At 34.7% G+C, this 17,588-nt stretch overlaps 1 protein-coding gene across 1 annotated transcript; it reads right to left on the bottom strand.

The window, feature by feature from the left end:
- Window positions 1–10,649: 10,649 nt before the first annotated feature.
- On the bottom strand, window positions 10,650–17,041 carry LOC140984293 (uncharacterized). The gene is made up of 5 exons (XM_073451592.1): window positions 15,860–17,041; window positions 15,014–15,771; window positions 14,850–14,939; window positions 11,300–12,061; window positions 10,650–11,194 (listed from the first exon to the last, which is right to left on the bottom strand). The coding sequence occupies exons 1-5, from the start codon at window positions 15,942–15,944 to the stop codon at window positions 11,069–11,071; spliced, it is 1,821 nt and encodes a 606-aa protein (XP_073307693.1). The 5' UTR covers window positions 15,945–17,041; the 3' UTR covers window positions 10,650–11,068.
- Window positions 17,042–17,588: the final 547 nt, after the last annotated feature.

Here is a 17,588-nt window from a genome sequence, read left to right on the forward strand (position 1 = left end):
GATAGTGGTACAACGCACACTATCCTCCGAGATAAAAGATATTTCTTGGAACTAAAACCAACAAAAACAACGGTGAATACAATATCAGGTCCTGTAGACTTGATTAAAGGATGTGGTAAAGCACAATTTTTGTTACCTAATGGTACAAAATTTTTGATCAATGATGCTTTATATTCACCACAATCGAAAAGAAATTTGTTGAGTTTTAATGATATATATTCCCATGGGTATGATACTCAAACAATGAATGAAGGGAATGAGAAATATATGTGTCTTACCACATATAAATCAGGAAAGAAATATGTGATTGAAAAACTACCAATGCTCCCTACTGGATTGCATTATACACATATACGTCCCATTGAATCAAACATGGTAATTGATAATTCTTCAATATTAACCAATTGGCATGATCGATTAGGACATCCTGGTTCAACAATGATGCGAAGAATTATAGAAAATACACATGGTCATCCATTGAAAGACCAGAAGATCTTTCAGAATAATAAGTTTCAATGTAAAGCATGTTCTCTTGGAAAACTTATTATAAGACCATCACCAGCCAAAATCCAAACTGAATCACCAATGTTTCTTGAACGTATTCAGGGTGATATTTGTGGACCAATCCATCCACCATGTGGACCATTCAGATACTTTATGGTATTGATTGATGCCTCCAGCAGATGGTCACATGTATGTTTATTGTCAACTCGAAATGTTGCATTTGCAAGATTACTTGCTCAAATAATAAAATTGAGGAATCAATTTCCCGATTATACAATCAAGAAAATTAGACTTGATAATGCTGGTGAATTTACTTCCCAGACTTTCAATGATTATTGTATGTCTATGGGAATCATTGTTGAGCATCCTGTTGCTCATGTACATACTCAAAATGGATTGGCTGAATCATTGATTAAACGTCTGCAAATGATTGCTAGACCAATGATTATGAAAACAAAGCTCCCTATTTCTATATGGGGACATGCAATTTTACATGCTGCTTCATTAATTCGCATCAGACCAAGTGCATATCATAAATACTCCCCATTGCAGCTTGCATTTGGTAAAGAACCAGACATTTCTCATCTGAGAATTTTTGGATGTATGGTGTATGTGCCTATTGCACCACCTCAACGAAAGAAAATGGGACCTCAAAGAAAGATTGGAATTTATATTGGTTATGATAGTCCATCGATCATTCGATATCTTGAACCACAGACAGGCGACGTGTTCACAGCACGTTTTGCTGATTGTCATTTTAATGAGGAAATCTTCCCAATGTTAGGGGGAGAACAGAAACATACCGAAAAAGAAATTACATGGTATGTATCATCATTGTTACATCTGGATCCAAGAACAAAACAATGTGAAAAAGATGTACAGCAAATTGTGCACTTGCAAAGAATAGCAAATCAAATACCAGATGCATTTGCAGACACAAAAGGGGTAACTAAATCATATATACATGCTGCAAATGCCCCTGCTCGAATTGAAATTCCGAAGAAACAAATTGAAGATAGTCATGATGTCATTAAACGCCTGAAGCGTGGAAGGCCAGTTGGTTCCAAGGATAAAAATCCTCGAAAAAGAAAATTCATAGAGAAACACAATGATCACAAAATAGAGAATGATGTTCCTGAAGAAACACATAATGATCACAAAATAGAGAATGATGTTCCTGAAGAAACACATGATGATGAAAATGTTTTGTCAGAACCACAAACTGACGAGAATCATGAAATCTCTATCAATTATATTAATACTGGAAAAATATGGAACCGAAAAGATATAGAAGAAATTGATGATATATTTTCTTATAATGTGGCAATCGACATCATAAATGATAATGAAGATCATGAACCAAAATCTTTTGGTGAATGTAAAAATCGGCAGGATTGGATAAAATGGAAAGATGCCATCCAGGTTGAATTGGATTCGCTAAATAAACGTAATGTTTTTGGACCTATAGTCCTTACACCTGAAGGTGTAAAACCTGTTGGATACAAATGGGTTTTTATTCGAAAGCGAAATGAGAAAAATGAAATAGTAAGATATAAAGCTCGACTTGTTGCACAAGGTTTTTCTCAAAGGCCTGGAATTGATTATGAAGAAACGTATTCTCCTGTGATGGATGCAATTACGTTTCGGTATTTGATTAGCTTGGCAGTATCTGAAAATTTAGAAATGCGTCTTATGGATGTTGTTACAGCCTACTTATATGGATCACTTGATAGTAATATATATATGAAAATCCCTGAAGGATTTAAGATGCCTGAAGCACAAAGTTCAAAACCCAGAGAATGTTATTCTGTGAAATTACTAAGATCATTATATGGGTTGAAGCAATCCGGCAGAATGTGGTATAATAGGCTAAGTGATCACTTGATGAAAAAGGGATATGTAAATAATTCAATATGCCCTTGTGTTTTCATTAAGAAAACAACATCCGGATGCGTAATTATTGCTGTATATGTTGATGATTTAAACATCATTGGAACAAATAAGGAAATTCAAGAAGTTGTGTCATACTTGAAAGAAGAATTTGAAATGAAGGATCTTGGAAAAACCAAGTATTGTCTGGGTTTACAAATTGAACAAAAAGAATGTGGAATATTTGTTCACCAGACAAATTATACAGAAAAGATCCTTAAACGTTTTAATATGGACAAATCAAATCCTTTAAGTACTCCAATGGTTGTTAGATCATTAAACATAGAAAAGGATCCATTCCGTCCATGTGAAGATGATGAAGATATTCTTGGTCCAGAAGTACCATATCTAAGTGCTATCGGTGCCCTTATGTATCTTACAAATTGTACAAGGCCTGATATATCTTTTGCCGTAAATTTATTGGCAAGATTTAGCACATATCCAACAAAGAGACATTGGAACGGAATTAAACATATATTCCGTTATCTACGAGGAACGACAGACTTGGGACTTTTGTATTCAAAAGATGCTAATCCAAGTATAATTGGTTATGCCGATGCTGGATACTTATCTGATCCACACAAAGCACGTTCTCAAACTGGATATGTATTTACTCGTGGAGGCACTGCAATTTCTTGGCGTTCACAGAAACAAACACTTGTAACAACTTCATCAAATCATGCCGAGATTATTGCACTACATGAAGCAAGCCGTGAATGTGTGTGGTTAAAATCAATGACTCAACATATCCAAATCTCATGCGGATTATCATTCGACGAGAAGCCTGTGATACTATATGAAGATAATGCTGCATGTGTTGCTCAAATGAAAGAAGGATACATAAAAAGCGACAGAACTAAACATATTCCTCCTAAGTTCTTCGCATTCACCAAGGAGCTTGAGAAGAATAAATGTATTGATGTTCGTCACATTCAATCAAGTGAAAACTCATCAGATCTCTTCACAAAGGCACTTCCTACGACAATATTCAGAAAGCACATATATAATATTGGGATGCGCAATCTACGAAATTTGTGAAGAATTGTTCGTGTCAACATGAGGGGGAGTTTACGTGACTGCACTCTTTTTCCCTTACTATGGTTTTTATCCCAATGGGTTTTTCCTAGTAAGGTTTTTAACGAGGCAGTATAAAAACACGTAATGTATACAATCATTATGATCATCATCACAAGGGGGAGTGTTGAAAAATTATTTAAAAATGTGTTAAATATTTGTGTTGAAAATGTGAATGTTGAATGTTGAAAATTAGGTAAAATTAGGTGTTGAATATTGAAAATTAGTGTGTGATGATGTAGGTAATGATGTATTTTATTTTTGGATTATTTGTAAAAATTTTCTATAAATAGATCTCTCATTTGTGAAGAAAATCACAATTGAGTTGAGAGAAAAATATTATAAAGTGTGTAGTGTGATAATTTTGAGAGTTTGAGATTTTTACTTTTTTACCGTAAATTTTTACTTTTTCACAACATTCATCATGAATATTCAAGAGATCAATTTTATGTATATATATTTTTCATTATTGTAATTTCCCAAAATGAGAGGTACGATCAAATCATGTTAATAATAAAATTTATATAAATTTAAGTTTGACGTGTGTTTTTATTTATTTTTAATTATATCATGGCAAATGTTACTTAGTATTGTCGAAATATTCAATATTTTAAAGGGAATGAAGTGTTTCTTTCTATTGAAATAATAGATCAAATGGATTTGTGCATCCAAGAGTATCATGTTACATAAACCATTAGTTTGCTTCATGATATAAATTTTAGTAAATTGCTCATTCTTGAAATTTCATGAATAATTGCTTGCGGTATAGTATTAATTAGATCTCAATCATAAATAATTTCGAGTAAATAAAATGAAGATGTCAATAAAATAAATTATAATATATATATATATATATATTTTTATTTTATTTTTTTAAAAAAAGGAAAAGAATCAAGAGAATGAAGATGTAATCTCCAATTTCAGTATCCTGAGAGCAACAGCAAACTCCAGAGCTTCATTCATGGCGTCTTTAGCTCCGATCAATGATTCTTCGAGATTTTGATTCATCATGTAATAAGAGCAAATCTGATTAAGAATCCGATCATGTCTTTCTTCATAGATCCTCACTCTTTCCTCTGCTTCCGCTAATGCTTCATCTACCATCGTCAATTTCTCTCTTATTGTTCTTCTTTTATCATTTCTTTTCTGGATTTCTGGGATTTGAAGTACGAAATATGCCGCGATTCCTATCATCGTGAAGATAATGCAGCTTCTTTCCATTGGGTTTGTAATGAAATGAAAGAAAAATTAAATCTTTTTTTAACAAAGTGTGCTTCTTTATTCTTTGCTTCGTTCAGAGGGAATTCGTGTGCTTTCCTGTCGTTTTCCAGGCTCTTCTCTCAATATTTCAATAACGTATCATACTACTTACACTACAACCAAATAACCATAGAGATTACGGATTCAGACCGAATTGAAGTACACAAAAACACAAGCATGACATGATTCTTAACTAATCAGAGTTTACCCCGAAGAACCAGATTCACACAAGACAGATTGTGATTGGAAACAGGTCTTCGGACAAACTGATTGGGATTTCAAACTACATTTATAAGGTTAGTTGGGAATGAGATTTAAGCTTAGACATGGGAGCTAGGAACCAAATACAGACTTTGGAGTCGATTGCAGAGCATCTTTATCGAAGATCAATAGCTCTGATCGACAACTTCTGGATGAAATCTTGATCCCATTGTCGGCTTATCCTATCAGCGGTGAAATAACGAAGTGAAAAGATGATAGTAATGTAATCAAGCAACAGCGTAAATTAAAGAGGTCATTTCTCCAAGTTGTTATTACCTGTCTCGGTAATAGTTCGGGCGCACATGAGAAACCTCAGCAGGTTAATCATCTGCCCTATCTTTGCTTGCCAATTTGACTCGTTATATGAGCTTATAAGTGAATTATAATGTGATGTGTATGTTAAGATGAAACTCAAAACTATCCGTTAAGGTTTTGGTTGATGGACTTTAATGTATCTGATAGGTTGTGGGCTTTTATGTGTATATACGAAAGTATAACTTTTGTTTTTACGATTGGCTAATACAGAAATAACATAAATTAATGATTGACATTATTTATATAATGGTCATGGTTCCTGGATCGTGCGATATCATGTTCTTTATTTTTTACTCTCATAATAGAAAATAGTTCTGAAGAGAAAACTAAAGAATTCTCTCAAAGAAGAACACATAGATCTGAAAGATCAAGAATCATTCTATGGATTAAGGATTATGAATTCAGGTACGCTTCTATTTAAGATTTTCAGTCAAATTCTTATTGATTTAGTAAAATTGATTATGTGGTTATATGGATTTTCCCCAACAAGTGGTATTAGAGTCATTCATGTTGAATCAGTGAGATTTGTTTAAAATTTAAGTATAATATTTGGATCCAGATCTGAAAAAAAAAAATTTAGTTGAAACTTTTTGATATATTCAGCTCTGGAAAAGAATTTTAGTTGAAACAAATTTTCATGGATTTAGGTTGATAATTTCGAATTAGGATTCAATTTTTTTTTCAAAAAACATCTTTAGAAATTCGAAACTACAAGGCCGTCGTACCGTTTCTACAACGTTTCAGCGTTGAAAAATCAGTAATTCGTGCAGATCAAGATTTTTCGGATACCAAGACAGAGATGAGTTCGTGGGGGGCCCCATGTTGGGTGCGCCTGTGCACCACTGGGCAGGCACAAGTGCACGAGAGCACAACTTTAGCGCACCACTGCACTCGTAGTTTTGTTTTTGTTTTTTTTTTATTGTTCAACTTCATTCGATTTAGTTTAAATTTTCAATTATTAAAATAATGATAAGGTTGTATGTATTTTTAAAATTGATTGATTAAAATAAAATGTCGTCAAAGGGACAACTTTTATGGAAATTAATTTATTTTAAAATATAAAAGTTTTTTGGGTGTATATAATCTATATCGATATTGTTCGACCCAAAGGAAGTTCAATATTTAATATAATTACATTTGTACTTGTGGCGGTAAACATATGATAATTGTTCGATTTTTCATGTAAATAACAAATCGGCCAAAAAGAAGGTTATTATTTGACATGATAGTTATTACCAGTGTTTGACTGCCGCACTAGGATATAACTTAGAAGTATATCTTTTGTCCAAAGATAAAAATTAATGGAGTGCTCGATATCATATTATGAGGTTTACGTTTTTGAATTTATTGATTATTTTATTTGGATATTTTGGTTGAGCATGTACATTATCATTTTTGTACTCTGTTCAGATTTGACTTTTACAAATAATCATTCCAACATTAAATTTATTTCTATGTTAAATAGCTCAAATTTTAAGTCGTGGCAAGATAATTTATTAGTAGTTCTCGGAGTCATGAATTTGGATCTTGCGATAAGAGTTGATTTTTCTTCCGCTATACAGATAAGAGTACCTCTGATTAAAAGAGTGAGTTTGAAAGGTGAGACATATCGAATCGCATGTATGATGATCATGAAGAAATTCATTCTGAAAATATTCATGGCATAATGTCTAGCGATATTGCTACAGCTAAGGAATTCCTTAAGGACCTCGAAAAGAGGTTTGCTAAGAATGAAAAGTATGAAATTGGTACACTTTTGGCAAGCTTAGTTTTAATGGGATACAGCCCCAGCATATTTCTCATCGGCTGCCTTTGCTTCAGCTCCAGTCACCGCCGCACCACCTTCAGTCGCCAGGAAGCAAGGCGGCTAGCTCATCAACTCTTTCCCCAAGTCCCTGTGACATTATTCATGCCCTAGATATGAAGAAAACTATCTCGTTTCCAGCCTTTTTCCTAGTTGTTATGCGCGAGTCTTGGTCCAATTTTTAGGTGAAATAGTTTAAAATATTCCATTCAACGTTATAACAATTAATGTATTCTTCTCATTTTACAAGCAAGTTTTCAAAACTGGTGGGTGGTTTTTTCACGAGCGTATTAAAGAGATTTCCTAGCCTCAATCCCTGGATAAAAGTGTTGATTAGAAAGTCTGGTGTGGCAGAGGGAACCTATACCACCTTTGCATTAAATCTTTGAAGGTAAACACATAGACTCTCATTTTCTTTTCGTTTCATACCGAACAAGCTCAAAGTGGTCAGTGGTTGCTTCTTGCTACTGGCGAATATGCGTAGGAAGAACCTGTTGAAGTCTTGGAATTTCGGATATTTCTTGGCTCAATAGGTTGAACCATTGTTGTGCTACCCTTGCTAGGGTGTTGAGAAAGACTTGACACTTGATGAAGTTGGCATACTGATGTAATAGGGCAGCATTTTCAAATCGAGAGAGGTGCTCTTCCAGATCCACTTTACCATTGTATTCCTTTTATGTTGGGAAATAGGAAATGTTTGGGGAGCTCGGTTGCTAGGACTTCCGGAGAGAAGGGAACAGCTTGAGGCGACGGAGGAAGACGAGCCTCCCGGGCCTCTCTTAGACGTTGCATCTCATCTCTAAGTCTTTTTATCTCTTTGATGACCTCGTTCTGATTTGGGGAAGGCTCTATGTTGGATTGTTTCCTTGCTTTTGCATTAACACTTGTTTGACGATGGCGATGATCGGCTGGGTGAGCTGCGCAATATCAAAATGAGAAGGTGGTGGAGGATTATTCTCATGACTCTAGTGTTGTTGATACTTGCTTCATTGTCGTTTTTTTGGTTGATTCTACAACCTCTTCCACAACCTCCCCGTCTTCTTCGTCCTCTATCCATCTTATCTTTTTCCTCTTCAATTTTTCAAAGATGGCGCCAATTGATCTTACCAAAAATTTAACGTACCTAAAGTTCGGTCTGACGAGCCAAATATTCTTTGTTATCCTGATATATGTCGAGCAGAGCTTCAGTGCGATAACGGGCCGAGCAAAATATGAGGATGGATCTGCACGGACGAACAATAGTTAGAAGGTGTCGTAAGTGTTTCCATCTTAGCCCTCCCGATTCTTAAGTCACTAGAGAGAAAACTTAAGCGTGTGATATGAGTAGTGCTCGTGTAAGCAATGAGTGAATATATAAAATCATATGGAATATCTGGTATTTATAGGGTCGAGTAGATCTAGATAACCTGTATGAGAATAAATCTAGTCAGAAAAGTTTCCTAAAATATTATATTTGTTCTGATCTTATCTTATCTTATATTTAGTAATTTATGAATTTTCAAGATATATTCCGAATTATTCAGGATTTTTTCCTTATCAGAAAAGATTTGGTTCATGAGTTTTACATGGAACAAACTTCATTCATGCCATTAGAATTTTTACTTGGGTCGGTGTGCCTTGAGTTTGGTTGCTCGAGTAATATCATTTTGAGGGGCTCTTACCGAACAGAGAGTAGTTCGGATTCCGATCAAAGTACTGACTCCTTCTTTAGATCAATTGTATCAGTCTTAGGCTCATTACCTTTGTAAATGTCCTTGGGTATGTTAATAATCTGGGTCAGATATGGATCCGATCGACTATATTATGTATAACAACAAATAATTCGAAGATTTTTTTTTTTTTTTTGCATCGAACGTAAATTTGCATCCACTATTTTTGTTTTTCTATAACTAAAATACATCATTTCGAAGATTCTTTCTTGAGTTGTAAGAATATACGGTCACATGTTAAATATTAATCGTTTACAACCAAGAAGTTTAGGAGTCTATATTCAGCAACAGTTGTATTTTTACTTTTTAATCGACGATAAAAGCATTTATAATTGCTGCTACAGAAATTGAAAATGTTACTAATATTAAAACACTTCAAAGTCAGGAAGAAATTATGCTGTAAATCCATGTTGTGGCTAATTATATTCCAAAGAATGATAAATTAATGACAAATGCACTATATCAGCAGTTGAAAAATCTAATATAAAATCAAGCATTCAATATACCTAGTTGCCATGGAAGTTTGATATTCCCTCGAATTAATTTAGTCATCACTAAACTTGTTACTTATGAAACAAAAGTTCAAATCTTAAATTCATATCTTTCTTATTTACACATTAGTTACACAAAGTAGAATGAATTTCAAATGACTTTATTATTGAATGGATTTGAAATTCATCCTAAATAACATGAAGTACTATATAAATAAGCAAGATGTGTATTTGAAATTATGATTATGCTTTTTTCAAATAATAAAAATACATTTGAAAAGCGACCTATTGCCAAATAAAATAGCAACCTAACACAGTGTTTTTTACTATTATTATTAGAAACTGCATTAAGCAGTTGGAGGACGTGCGTACTAATGGAGAGAACATGGTGAAAAAAATTAGGACATCACCTTGGTCGATGTAGTGAGGTACGCGAGGACGACGCCAATTTGATGTGAAATTGAGCTCAATGGTTAGATTAGAAAGGAAATATGGTAATCTATCTTTCAATATTTGTGAGACGAATCACTGGAATTTTTATGTAGACGTGAAAATTTTTCATTAAATTTGGATTGTTACTTTTGAAAATTTGAAATTAGATATACACGATATATGTATATAAAAAAAAAGGTGGGCAGTTGACAAGATTTTGTGGAGTTAGTAAGACTATAAGAGAGGTTGCAAAAGCGAACCACTCGTGATACGTGTGTGTACAGTCTTTTTTATCATTATCGATGGACTAAAATGAAATTTGATAAATTATGGATGGACTAAATTGATATTTGAATTGTTGAAATAAAAAAATAAAAACAAAAGTGTGTTGAAATTTTTTTAAAAAAATTTAATATTAGTATCATATAAAGATAAAATTGAAAGAAAAAATTGATTTCCTTCTTCATTGGTTACTATCATGTTATCAAATTTAATAAAATAGAATAGATTACCCACATTTATTTTATTATAATTATTACCATGGCATGTCTAATAATTGCAACGATTTGTGCCACTTATCAACATGTATTTACATAACATCAATAAATTAAAATAAAAATTAACATTATAATTCTAATATTTTAAATCATAAAATATTACGCGACGAATTCTTCTCGATAATTGGAAGAACTTGCAATTAAATAAATTGAACACTCAATTTTTTGGAACTAATTACGACAGCTGCTTGAAACAGACAACCGATCAATCATTCTTCAAGAAAAATCCCATGGTTTACCCAAGCATTCAAATGGCTGAAAAAAAGCACAAGCTCAGAAATATATGAGTGAATAAAAATTAAGAAAGAACATGTGCGTAATCTTGATTCTTTTCATCTTTAATCAACCAAAAGAAAGGGTGAATATCTGTTCAAAAAAATTCCCTGTTCGTCATTTAACCACAAAACTGTAAAGACCCAGACTTTGCAAACAAGCAATGTCGTCGAGTAGTTTTATAGATTAAAACCTATTCTATCTCTGTGCTTATGACCATAAATAGTCTAAAACCCACACCGTGAAAACAACGTCATCAAGAGTGATTGTAGGACTTGATCATCGGAAATTTATTCCTATTCCACTTCTGTGAAAGACAAAAAATATCAACCCACCTTCCTTTTTTTACAGCATATCCCCAACCAGCACTGAATATCAGAAAAAAAGAACCAAGAAGCACAACAACTCATCTTCTCGATCAACATAAGATTTTCAGTCAAACAAACCGCGTTTAGCAGATCAAGATTCCAGCTTAGCATCAGAAGAACTCAATCCAGGAGAAATTCCAGTAATTTGGGAGTCTAATGATGCAATAGATTTGGGCTGCACTACTTCAAGTATTCTCAGAGCTGGTTTTGAGTTGTACTGCATAATGAAACGAAGAGCATTTTTCAGTGACAACAAATATGACAAATTTTATAATAAATAAACCACAAAGTAATATATCCGAATCGAGGTTGTATTATATACCTTAGTCGCATCTTTTAAGAAAGCACTTATTTCTTCTTCGGTAAGTCCACCCTCATCTGAATTTTCCTCCCAACCCAAAGAGCGTAGAAAGGCAGCCTCTTCCTCCTCTGAAAATAAAGGATCCATGCTAGGGTTCTTTCCATTGCCTAAGTACTTCGGCACAATACAAGTATCATCAATGCAAGTCACATCAGCTCTTTTCTCAGACAAAAGGTCATCACTCAGGTTTGCACTTGATTGAGCATCATCAATCTGAGAAGTATTAGGAGCAGGTACATCCTCCTTTTCAGAAGTTTCTGAAGGTGGCGGGGATACAGCAGTCCCAGTGTCCATAACTGAGGAAAAGTTCTCAGTATCAGTATCAGTAACAGAAGTGGAGATCGCCATAGATTTCTTTCGCACAAGGTTGAAAAATTCTTTTCGACTTTGAGCTTGAGAGGTGGTTCGCTTCTCCAGCACAGTTAATACAGGCTTACGGTTCAGGGCTGGGATGTTTTGTGAGCCCTTGGCTGCTACAGCACCAGCAACAGATGGAGCAGTGGGAAGTGTAGAAATTACTGCATTGATACCACTTGTTGGAATCGAATTGTCCTTCACAACAGGAGCAACCCCATTTTTCTCTCGTGATGGCTTGAGAACATGGAGTTTCCCCGCATTTGATGACTTATACATATCACCTTTCGAGTTATTAATGGGAAGTGAAGTTATGGGATGCTGCTGCTGGCCCAATTTAGTTTTCTGTTTATCTGAAGGATTTGAAACCTGTAGCAAAGTTGAGCATACTCAACAAATATTCACAAGAAATGCTGCAACCGGATAGTGCGAAACCAATGGAAAGTAAATGGCCAAAAGTTATAAAGTTCCAAATGATTAAGAGCTATCCACTCTTTTCGACAAAAAAAAAGAGTATATATGATGTGCACAATTTATATAGCTCATTCAGGGAATACTTTCTGACAAATGTACCTGTTCACAAACTAATATCACAAGAACAGAAAGAAAAGTAGTTGATGACCATCTTCAAGCTTATCAGATAATTTTACTCTCTGTTATATGCAAGGACATATGAGTGACTCGTCATATTTCCAAATGTGACATTCTACCTGGCCCCTTCTGGAAGCAATGTCTTAAAAACAAGAAAATCAAAACCAGGCATGTTGTAAAGTGCTGCAATCTGTCACTATATCCGTTTAAAGACATCAACAATCCACAAGACATATATCTCCAACCTTTTGCTAACAGTCAGCGAAAAACGGTTTACACTTGCTCACGAGAAAAATAACATGAAGTTTCAGTTATTGTCGATCAATGGACAGAGGGATGACTCTGAACAAATGGTGATGTTAACAGTATAAAAATCAATCTAATTATTTGAAACGACGTGCAAATTCAGGGGTCCTACTGCAACAAACGAAGAGAGGGAATATAACTAATTTAAGTGGTCTTTCAGAACCTAGGCACTGACCAAAAAGATTAAAGCGTAACCAGAAATTCAGGCATGCAAATCTCATTAGCAGCTTTGAAGCATGGGAAATCCAATATTCATAGAGGTTGTGGCTTGTCATGGCACTTATTTATGTTTCATAGAAAATTTATTATTAGAGTTTTATAAAAATAACTTCCTCGATCAGATGGAATACTCTTATGAGGCACATGATATCCACAATTCCAATTGTGGGAACATAATACATATAAAGCATGGAGTTATAGAGAACTTAATAGTAATCATAAAAGGAACACGTCCACATAATTTTCCTCCAACGGGGACTTAGAAAAGAGCGTCAGGAAAAAAATTCAATCAGTCTTTAATATGATGAGAAGAAGGGTAAACTCATGATAAGAAGCTGAAAAGTATTACACTTTAAAGAAATATTGAATTTCCAATGAAAAAGTTGACACATACGTAACAACAAAATAGACACAGGAGTCCAATTTTACCATCTTGACCAGAGGACAAGGAAACATAACCATCTAAAGCCAAAACACATCAGAGTGGAATGATTTTCAAGGTTGAATGACAGCAAAATATTTAACTTACCAAAGAGTTTCTTTTTAAACTTCAAGAGAGAGAATTGTTAATGAAACAGTAAATGGTGAAACTCTGATCAGTTTAAAATTGTGGTTCGTTTTTCACAGAAAGTAGCCAGCCATCAAACCACTGATTTTATCACTATGACATAATGATAGTCTCATATTAATTGCTTGAAACTAGCTACATCATTGGAATTTGGAAAAACGACGTGTGGATATACCTGATAAAATACAGGTGATTGAGTTCATAAATTCAGGGAATAATAAACGCAACCCACCAAATGACATCAATACAGCTAGCCAACAAAAGGAGAAACAAACATTAAGAAGTTCAAGCAAGCTGTTTACCTAAAGGGTGGGAAAATAAGATCATATTAGATTTTAAGCTTCTTCAAGTACAAAACATACACCAATTGGTTTATGTTTTCCTCATACAATAAAAAGTTGGAACTTCACCTCAACTACCACAATCCCCAGATTTATTCATGTACGAATAGCTATCTATCTACGATCGATAAAGTTCCTGATTTTGTTCTGCGATAAAAATATCGAAACTAAGGACATAGTACATTTTCTAAGACTTTCGAGCTAAAATCATTCCAAGAGTACAGGGGCTTTTGTTTCTTCAATGATATTCCACTTATTATGATCTGCTTCCTTTTCTTTTCAGGTGAGGGTGCTCAAAGCCTTACAACTCTAGTCTCCACTTTTCTCGTTCTTTCTCCCAATTAACGAATTTCTAATTCTAGCCAAGGTGCATAATAGGCAGTTAGGAGAGAGTGTTCTACATATTTCACTACTGGTGCTAAAAGAAAAATCATAGTTAATATAAATGTAGTTTTACCAAGAGTAGATTTCCTCTTCAAAAAACACACAAACACACACAAGGCAGCCAAAAGTGATTAATCTTGCTGATCTTTTTCGATTACATGGTTTGATTGCCTAATTAAAGAGCTACTCTAGGATTGTTTCGTCCAAACTTCCATATCCATCAACAGATATCATATGTTACAGAAAACTCTCCATCTATAGCTTAGGCTTCTTTTTCAGCATAAAAATTGTCCTAGAGCGAATTTGTACAAGATCAACTCCACAATTTAATCTACTATGATATGACAAGAATATTATGACAATTTTAAAAAGATACTTCTAAAACAGCACAATGTTGAAGAAAAGAAGAAACAATTCAAGACCCCCCTCCAGCCATGTCTATTTCTAGCAATCTGAATCTAACTTGTACAGAAAACTTTATAAGACCACAAAACTAAATAAATTGCTCCAATCATGAGACATCAAAGCATATCTTGTGAATAATCTCATATTTCCATCGTAATGAAAAACCTTCCGATTATGTTAATCATGAAACAAACATTATAGCTTTTTTTACCTAAAAGGGAGAAAAAATTAAATCAGTGAGACAGGTATTGACCCATACACCTAGAAGAAAGATCACATCAACTGACCATATGAAACATGACATATTTCTAAAATTTCAAAACAAGTACAGTCCCACTCTTACCAAAGTCTTTGGCATGGATGGTGTGACTGGAATTAACTGCCTAGATTGTTTAATTGCCAGTTCTTCGAGCCTTTGAGTTCCAACAGATATCTGTAACAGAATGAACACTGTGTATTAGCAGAGTCACTCGAAAATCTTCAATTATAACGGAGAAAGGAACCTACCTGAGGCATAACCGGAGCTCGGCTTGGACCCTGAGCTACAGCTTCTGCCATATTGAGAGAGGTGGTTGTGGCCGAGGCAGGTTGTGTGGAAGCAGACTGTTGCACAGACGAGATTCCAATTCCATTGCTTCCAAGTAACACAGGAACCTCTGCCAAAGCAGATGTCCATTTTTCGCCACCAACTGCAGCAGCATGACCAATAGGTAAGCTCTGAATTGCAGAACTTAAGCCCGGAGATGGGACTCTTCCTACCTCGGGAATGACTACTCTTTCTTCAGTTCCTAATGACGGAAAATTTCTCTCAAATCTCGTTTTGTTCACGTCGCCAACAAGAGTACCCTTGGTAAGCAAACCACTAGTGTTGTTTCCACCTACACTGGTTGAATCAGTTACAACTTTCTTAGTCCATGTGTCCCCATTCGACCCAGAAATTGCAGACTGAGATCGTCTTAACCCATCCCACTCAAATTTACGAGAAAAGGTGTTCCCCGATGAATCTGAAAAGCCCCTGTGCCAGCTATCCCCAGACACTGACTTGTCTTTGTCTAGAGAATCATGTCTATCTTTCTCCCAATCCCTGTCACGCCGATTTCGGCCAAAACTATTATAGGACCTCATATTTCCAGAGCCATTGCTACTGGAACTCCGGTGGAAATATGACGAGGTCGTTCTTTCAGAACTTGATGATCGTCCAAAATCATGACCATTGCTACTCAAAAATGAATTGTTCCTTGAAAGTTTGGGTGCAGATTTATCATCTAAAACAAAACAAAAAACATTAAAAATAGGTAGATCCAAAAGATTGAAAAAGTTGGATAAATAAATTCTTATTTAAGATGAAAATACCTAAATACGAAGTAGACCCACTGCCGCTCTGGTTTCCAGAATTTTTCAACCATTCCGGTACTAAAGTCGGCTCACTTTTTTCCATACTTAGTGCTAAACATTATCATATACAAAAACAAAATGGGAGGAAAATTAACTCGTCCTCTTAGAATAACTACCACCCTTCCGCAGCCATGTGCCAACACCAATTTAGCACAGCTTATCCGCACCCAAACAAAATTGACCGTAGTCGGTCTAGACTTTATTCTATATTGCTAATTCCCTAAATTCACCTTTTCTTCTGTCAACAGCCTAATGCCCAGCTCCAAAATTTAATAGCCAGGATCCCCAAAATGCAAGTTAAAGACACCAAATATAATGCTCCAACAAACTGGTATTAGAATCAAAGAATTTGAACCGTCCTATACAGGGGTATCTAGGGTTTCTTCTCGCTCTGTACAATTTATAATATTCTATCAGCCCAAACAGAACATTCAACTTAACAAAACAAAAACCACCAAAACTCAATCACGTTTCAACTGCCCAGAAACAGCATTAAAAGTAGCAGCTTCGAATGTCCTCCATGCTCCAGGAAAACAAGCCAGGAAGACACTCATACATCAATAAAAAGCAAATTCAACAAACCCCGTTAAATATTACCCCACTCCATGCACAAGGAATGCCAAAATAGATCAAATTCTTCAAAATAAATCTATACCCACGTGAGAAAACGCATGAGAACCAAACCCTAGACCCTAGAATCCACCAAACCACAACGAGAAATCCCAAAATAATCCAGGAATTCGAACAGTCGATCAGCACGGAAGTTTATCAAAACTCGGAAACAGTCGTATAATACCCCAAAAAACTTAAAAAAAATAGACCGAAACCAACGCGCTGAATAAAATATAATATAGGGAAACTATACCCAAAATTGTCTTCCGTGTTAAGGAAAAACCCTAATCCCTTGCACACGCCGCCTTTAGTTATGCTATCGTTTCAGGGTCTAAAAAACAAGTGCGTCGAATATTCTAGAGAAAAAAAAAAAAAACCAAATGTCATCTATTTCCTCCAGAAATCCTTGGCCTGGTACGCAGCAAACGAGACGGGAAGAGGATTAAATCTGCGTATATTAGCGAAAAAGCAGAAGATTACAAAGATTTTGATGTATTTGCGGGTGTGTTGAGAAAATATATATATATATTGTCTGTGTGTGTTGTGTTCATTAAAAAGAGTGGTTGTATAGATAGCCCTACTTTGTTTCAATTTTAATCCTAATCGTAAGATTAAGTACCCTTCAATACTAGGACTCTTTAACTAAGTTAATCCTAATACATACCTATTTTTTGAACCTACTCTAACATATTGTCTTTTATATATTAAAAATATTATTAAATTTTTTTTCTTATTTTAAATCTTATTGTTATAATTAAATCTCGAATCTGATGCAGATATACAAAATTTTCTTGATAATAATGAGGCAAAAACTTGTGTGAGACGATCTTACGGGTCGTATTTTGTGAGACGTGTCTCTTATTTGGGTCATCCATGATAAAGTATTACTTTTTATGCTAAGAGTATTACTTTTTATTGTGAATATCGATAGGGTTGACCCGTTTCACGGATAAAGATTCGTGAGACCGTCTCACAAGAGACCTAATAATGATAGGTGTTATAGTTCATTGCTCTTGATAATAAACAAATAAATAAATAAATAAGTAAGACAATTAGATGGTTACAAAATTATTGT

Source organism: Primulina huaijiensis, chromosome 9, assembly GCF_012295235.1.
Source record: "Primulina huaijiensis isolate GDHJ02 chromosome 9, ASM1229523v2, whole genome shotgun sequence".
Classification (NCBI taxonomy): domain Eukaryota; kingdom Viridiplantae; phylum Streptophyta; class Magnoliopsida; order Lamiales; family Gesneriaceae; genus Primulina; species Primulina huaijiensis.

What these genes read in the sequence shown, in the direction of transcription:
- LOC140984293 (XM_073451592.1), bottom strand. Translation starts at nt 15,944, where the DNA reads ATGGAAAAAAGTGAGCCGACTTTAGTACCGGAATGGTTGAAAAATTCT. An exon ending in CATCCATGCCAAAGACTTTG is followed by an intron (nt 12,062 to 14,849) that starts GTAAGAGTGGGA and finishes ACTTTGCTACAG; the next exon opens with GTTTCAAATCCTTCAGATAA. An exon ending in TCTTAAAAGATGCGACTAAG is followed by an intron (nt 11,195 to 11,299) that starts GTATATAATACA and finishes TTCATTATGCAG; the next exon opens with TACAACTCAAAACCAGCTCT.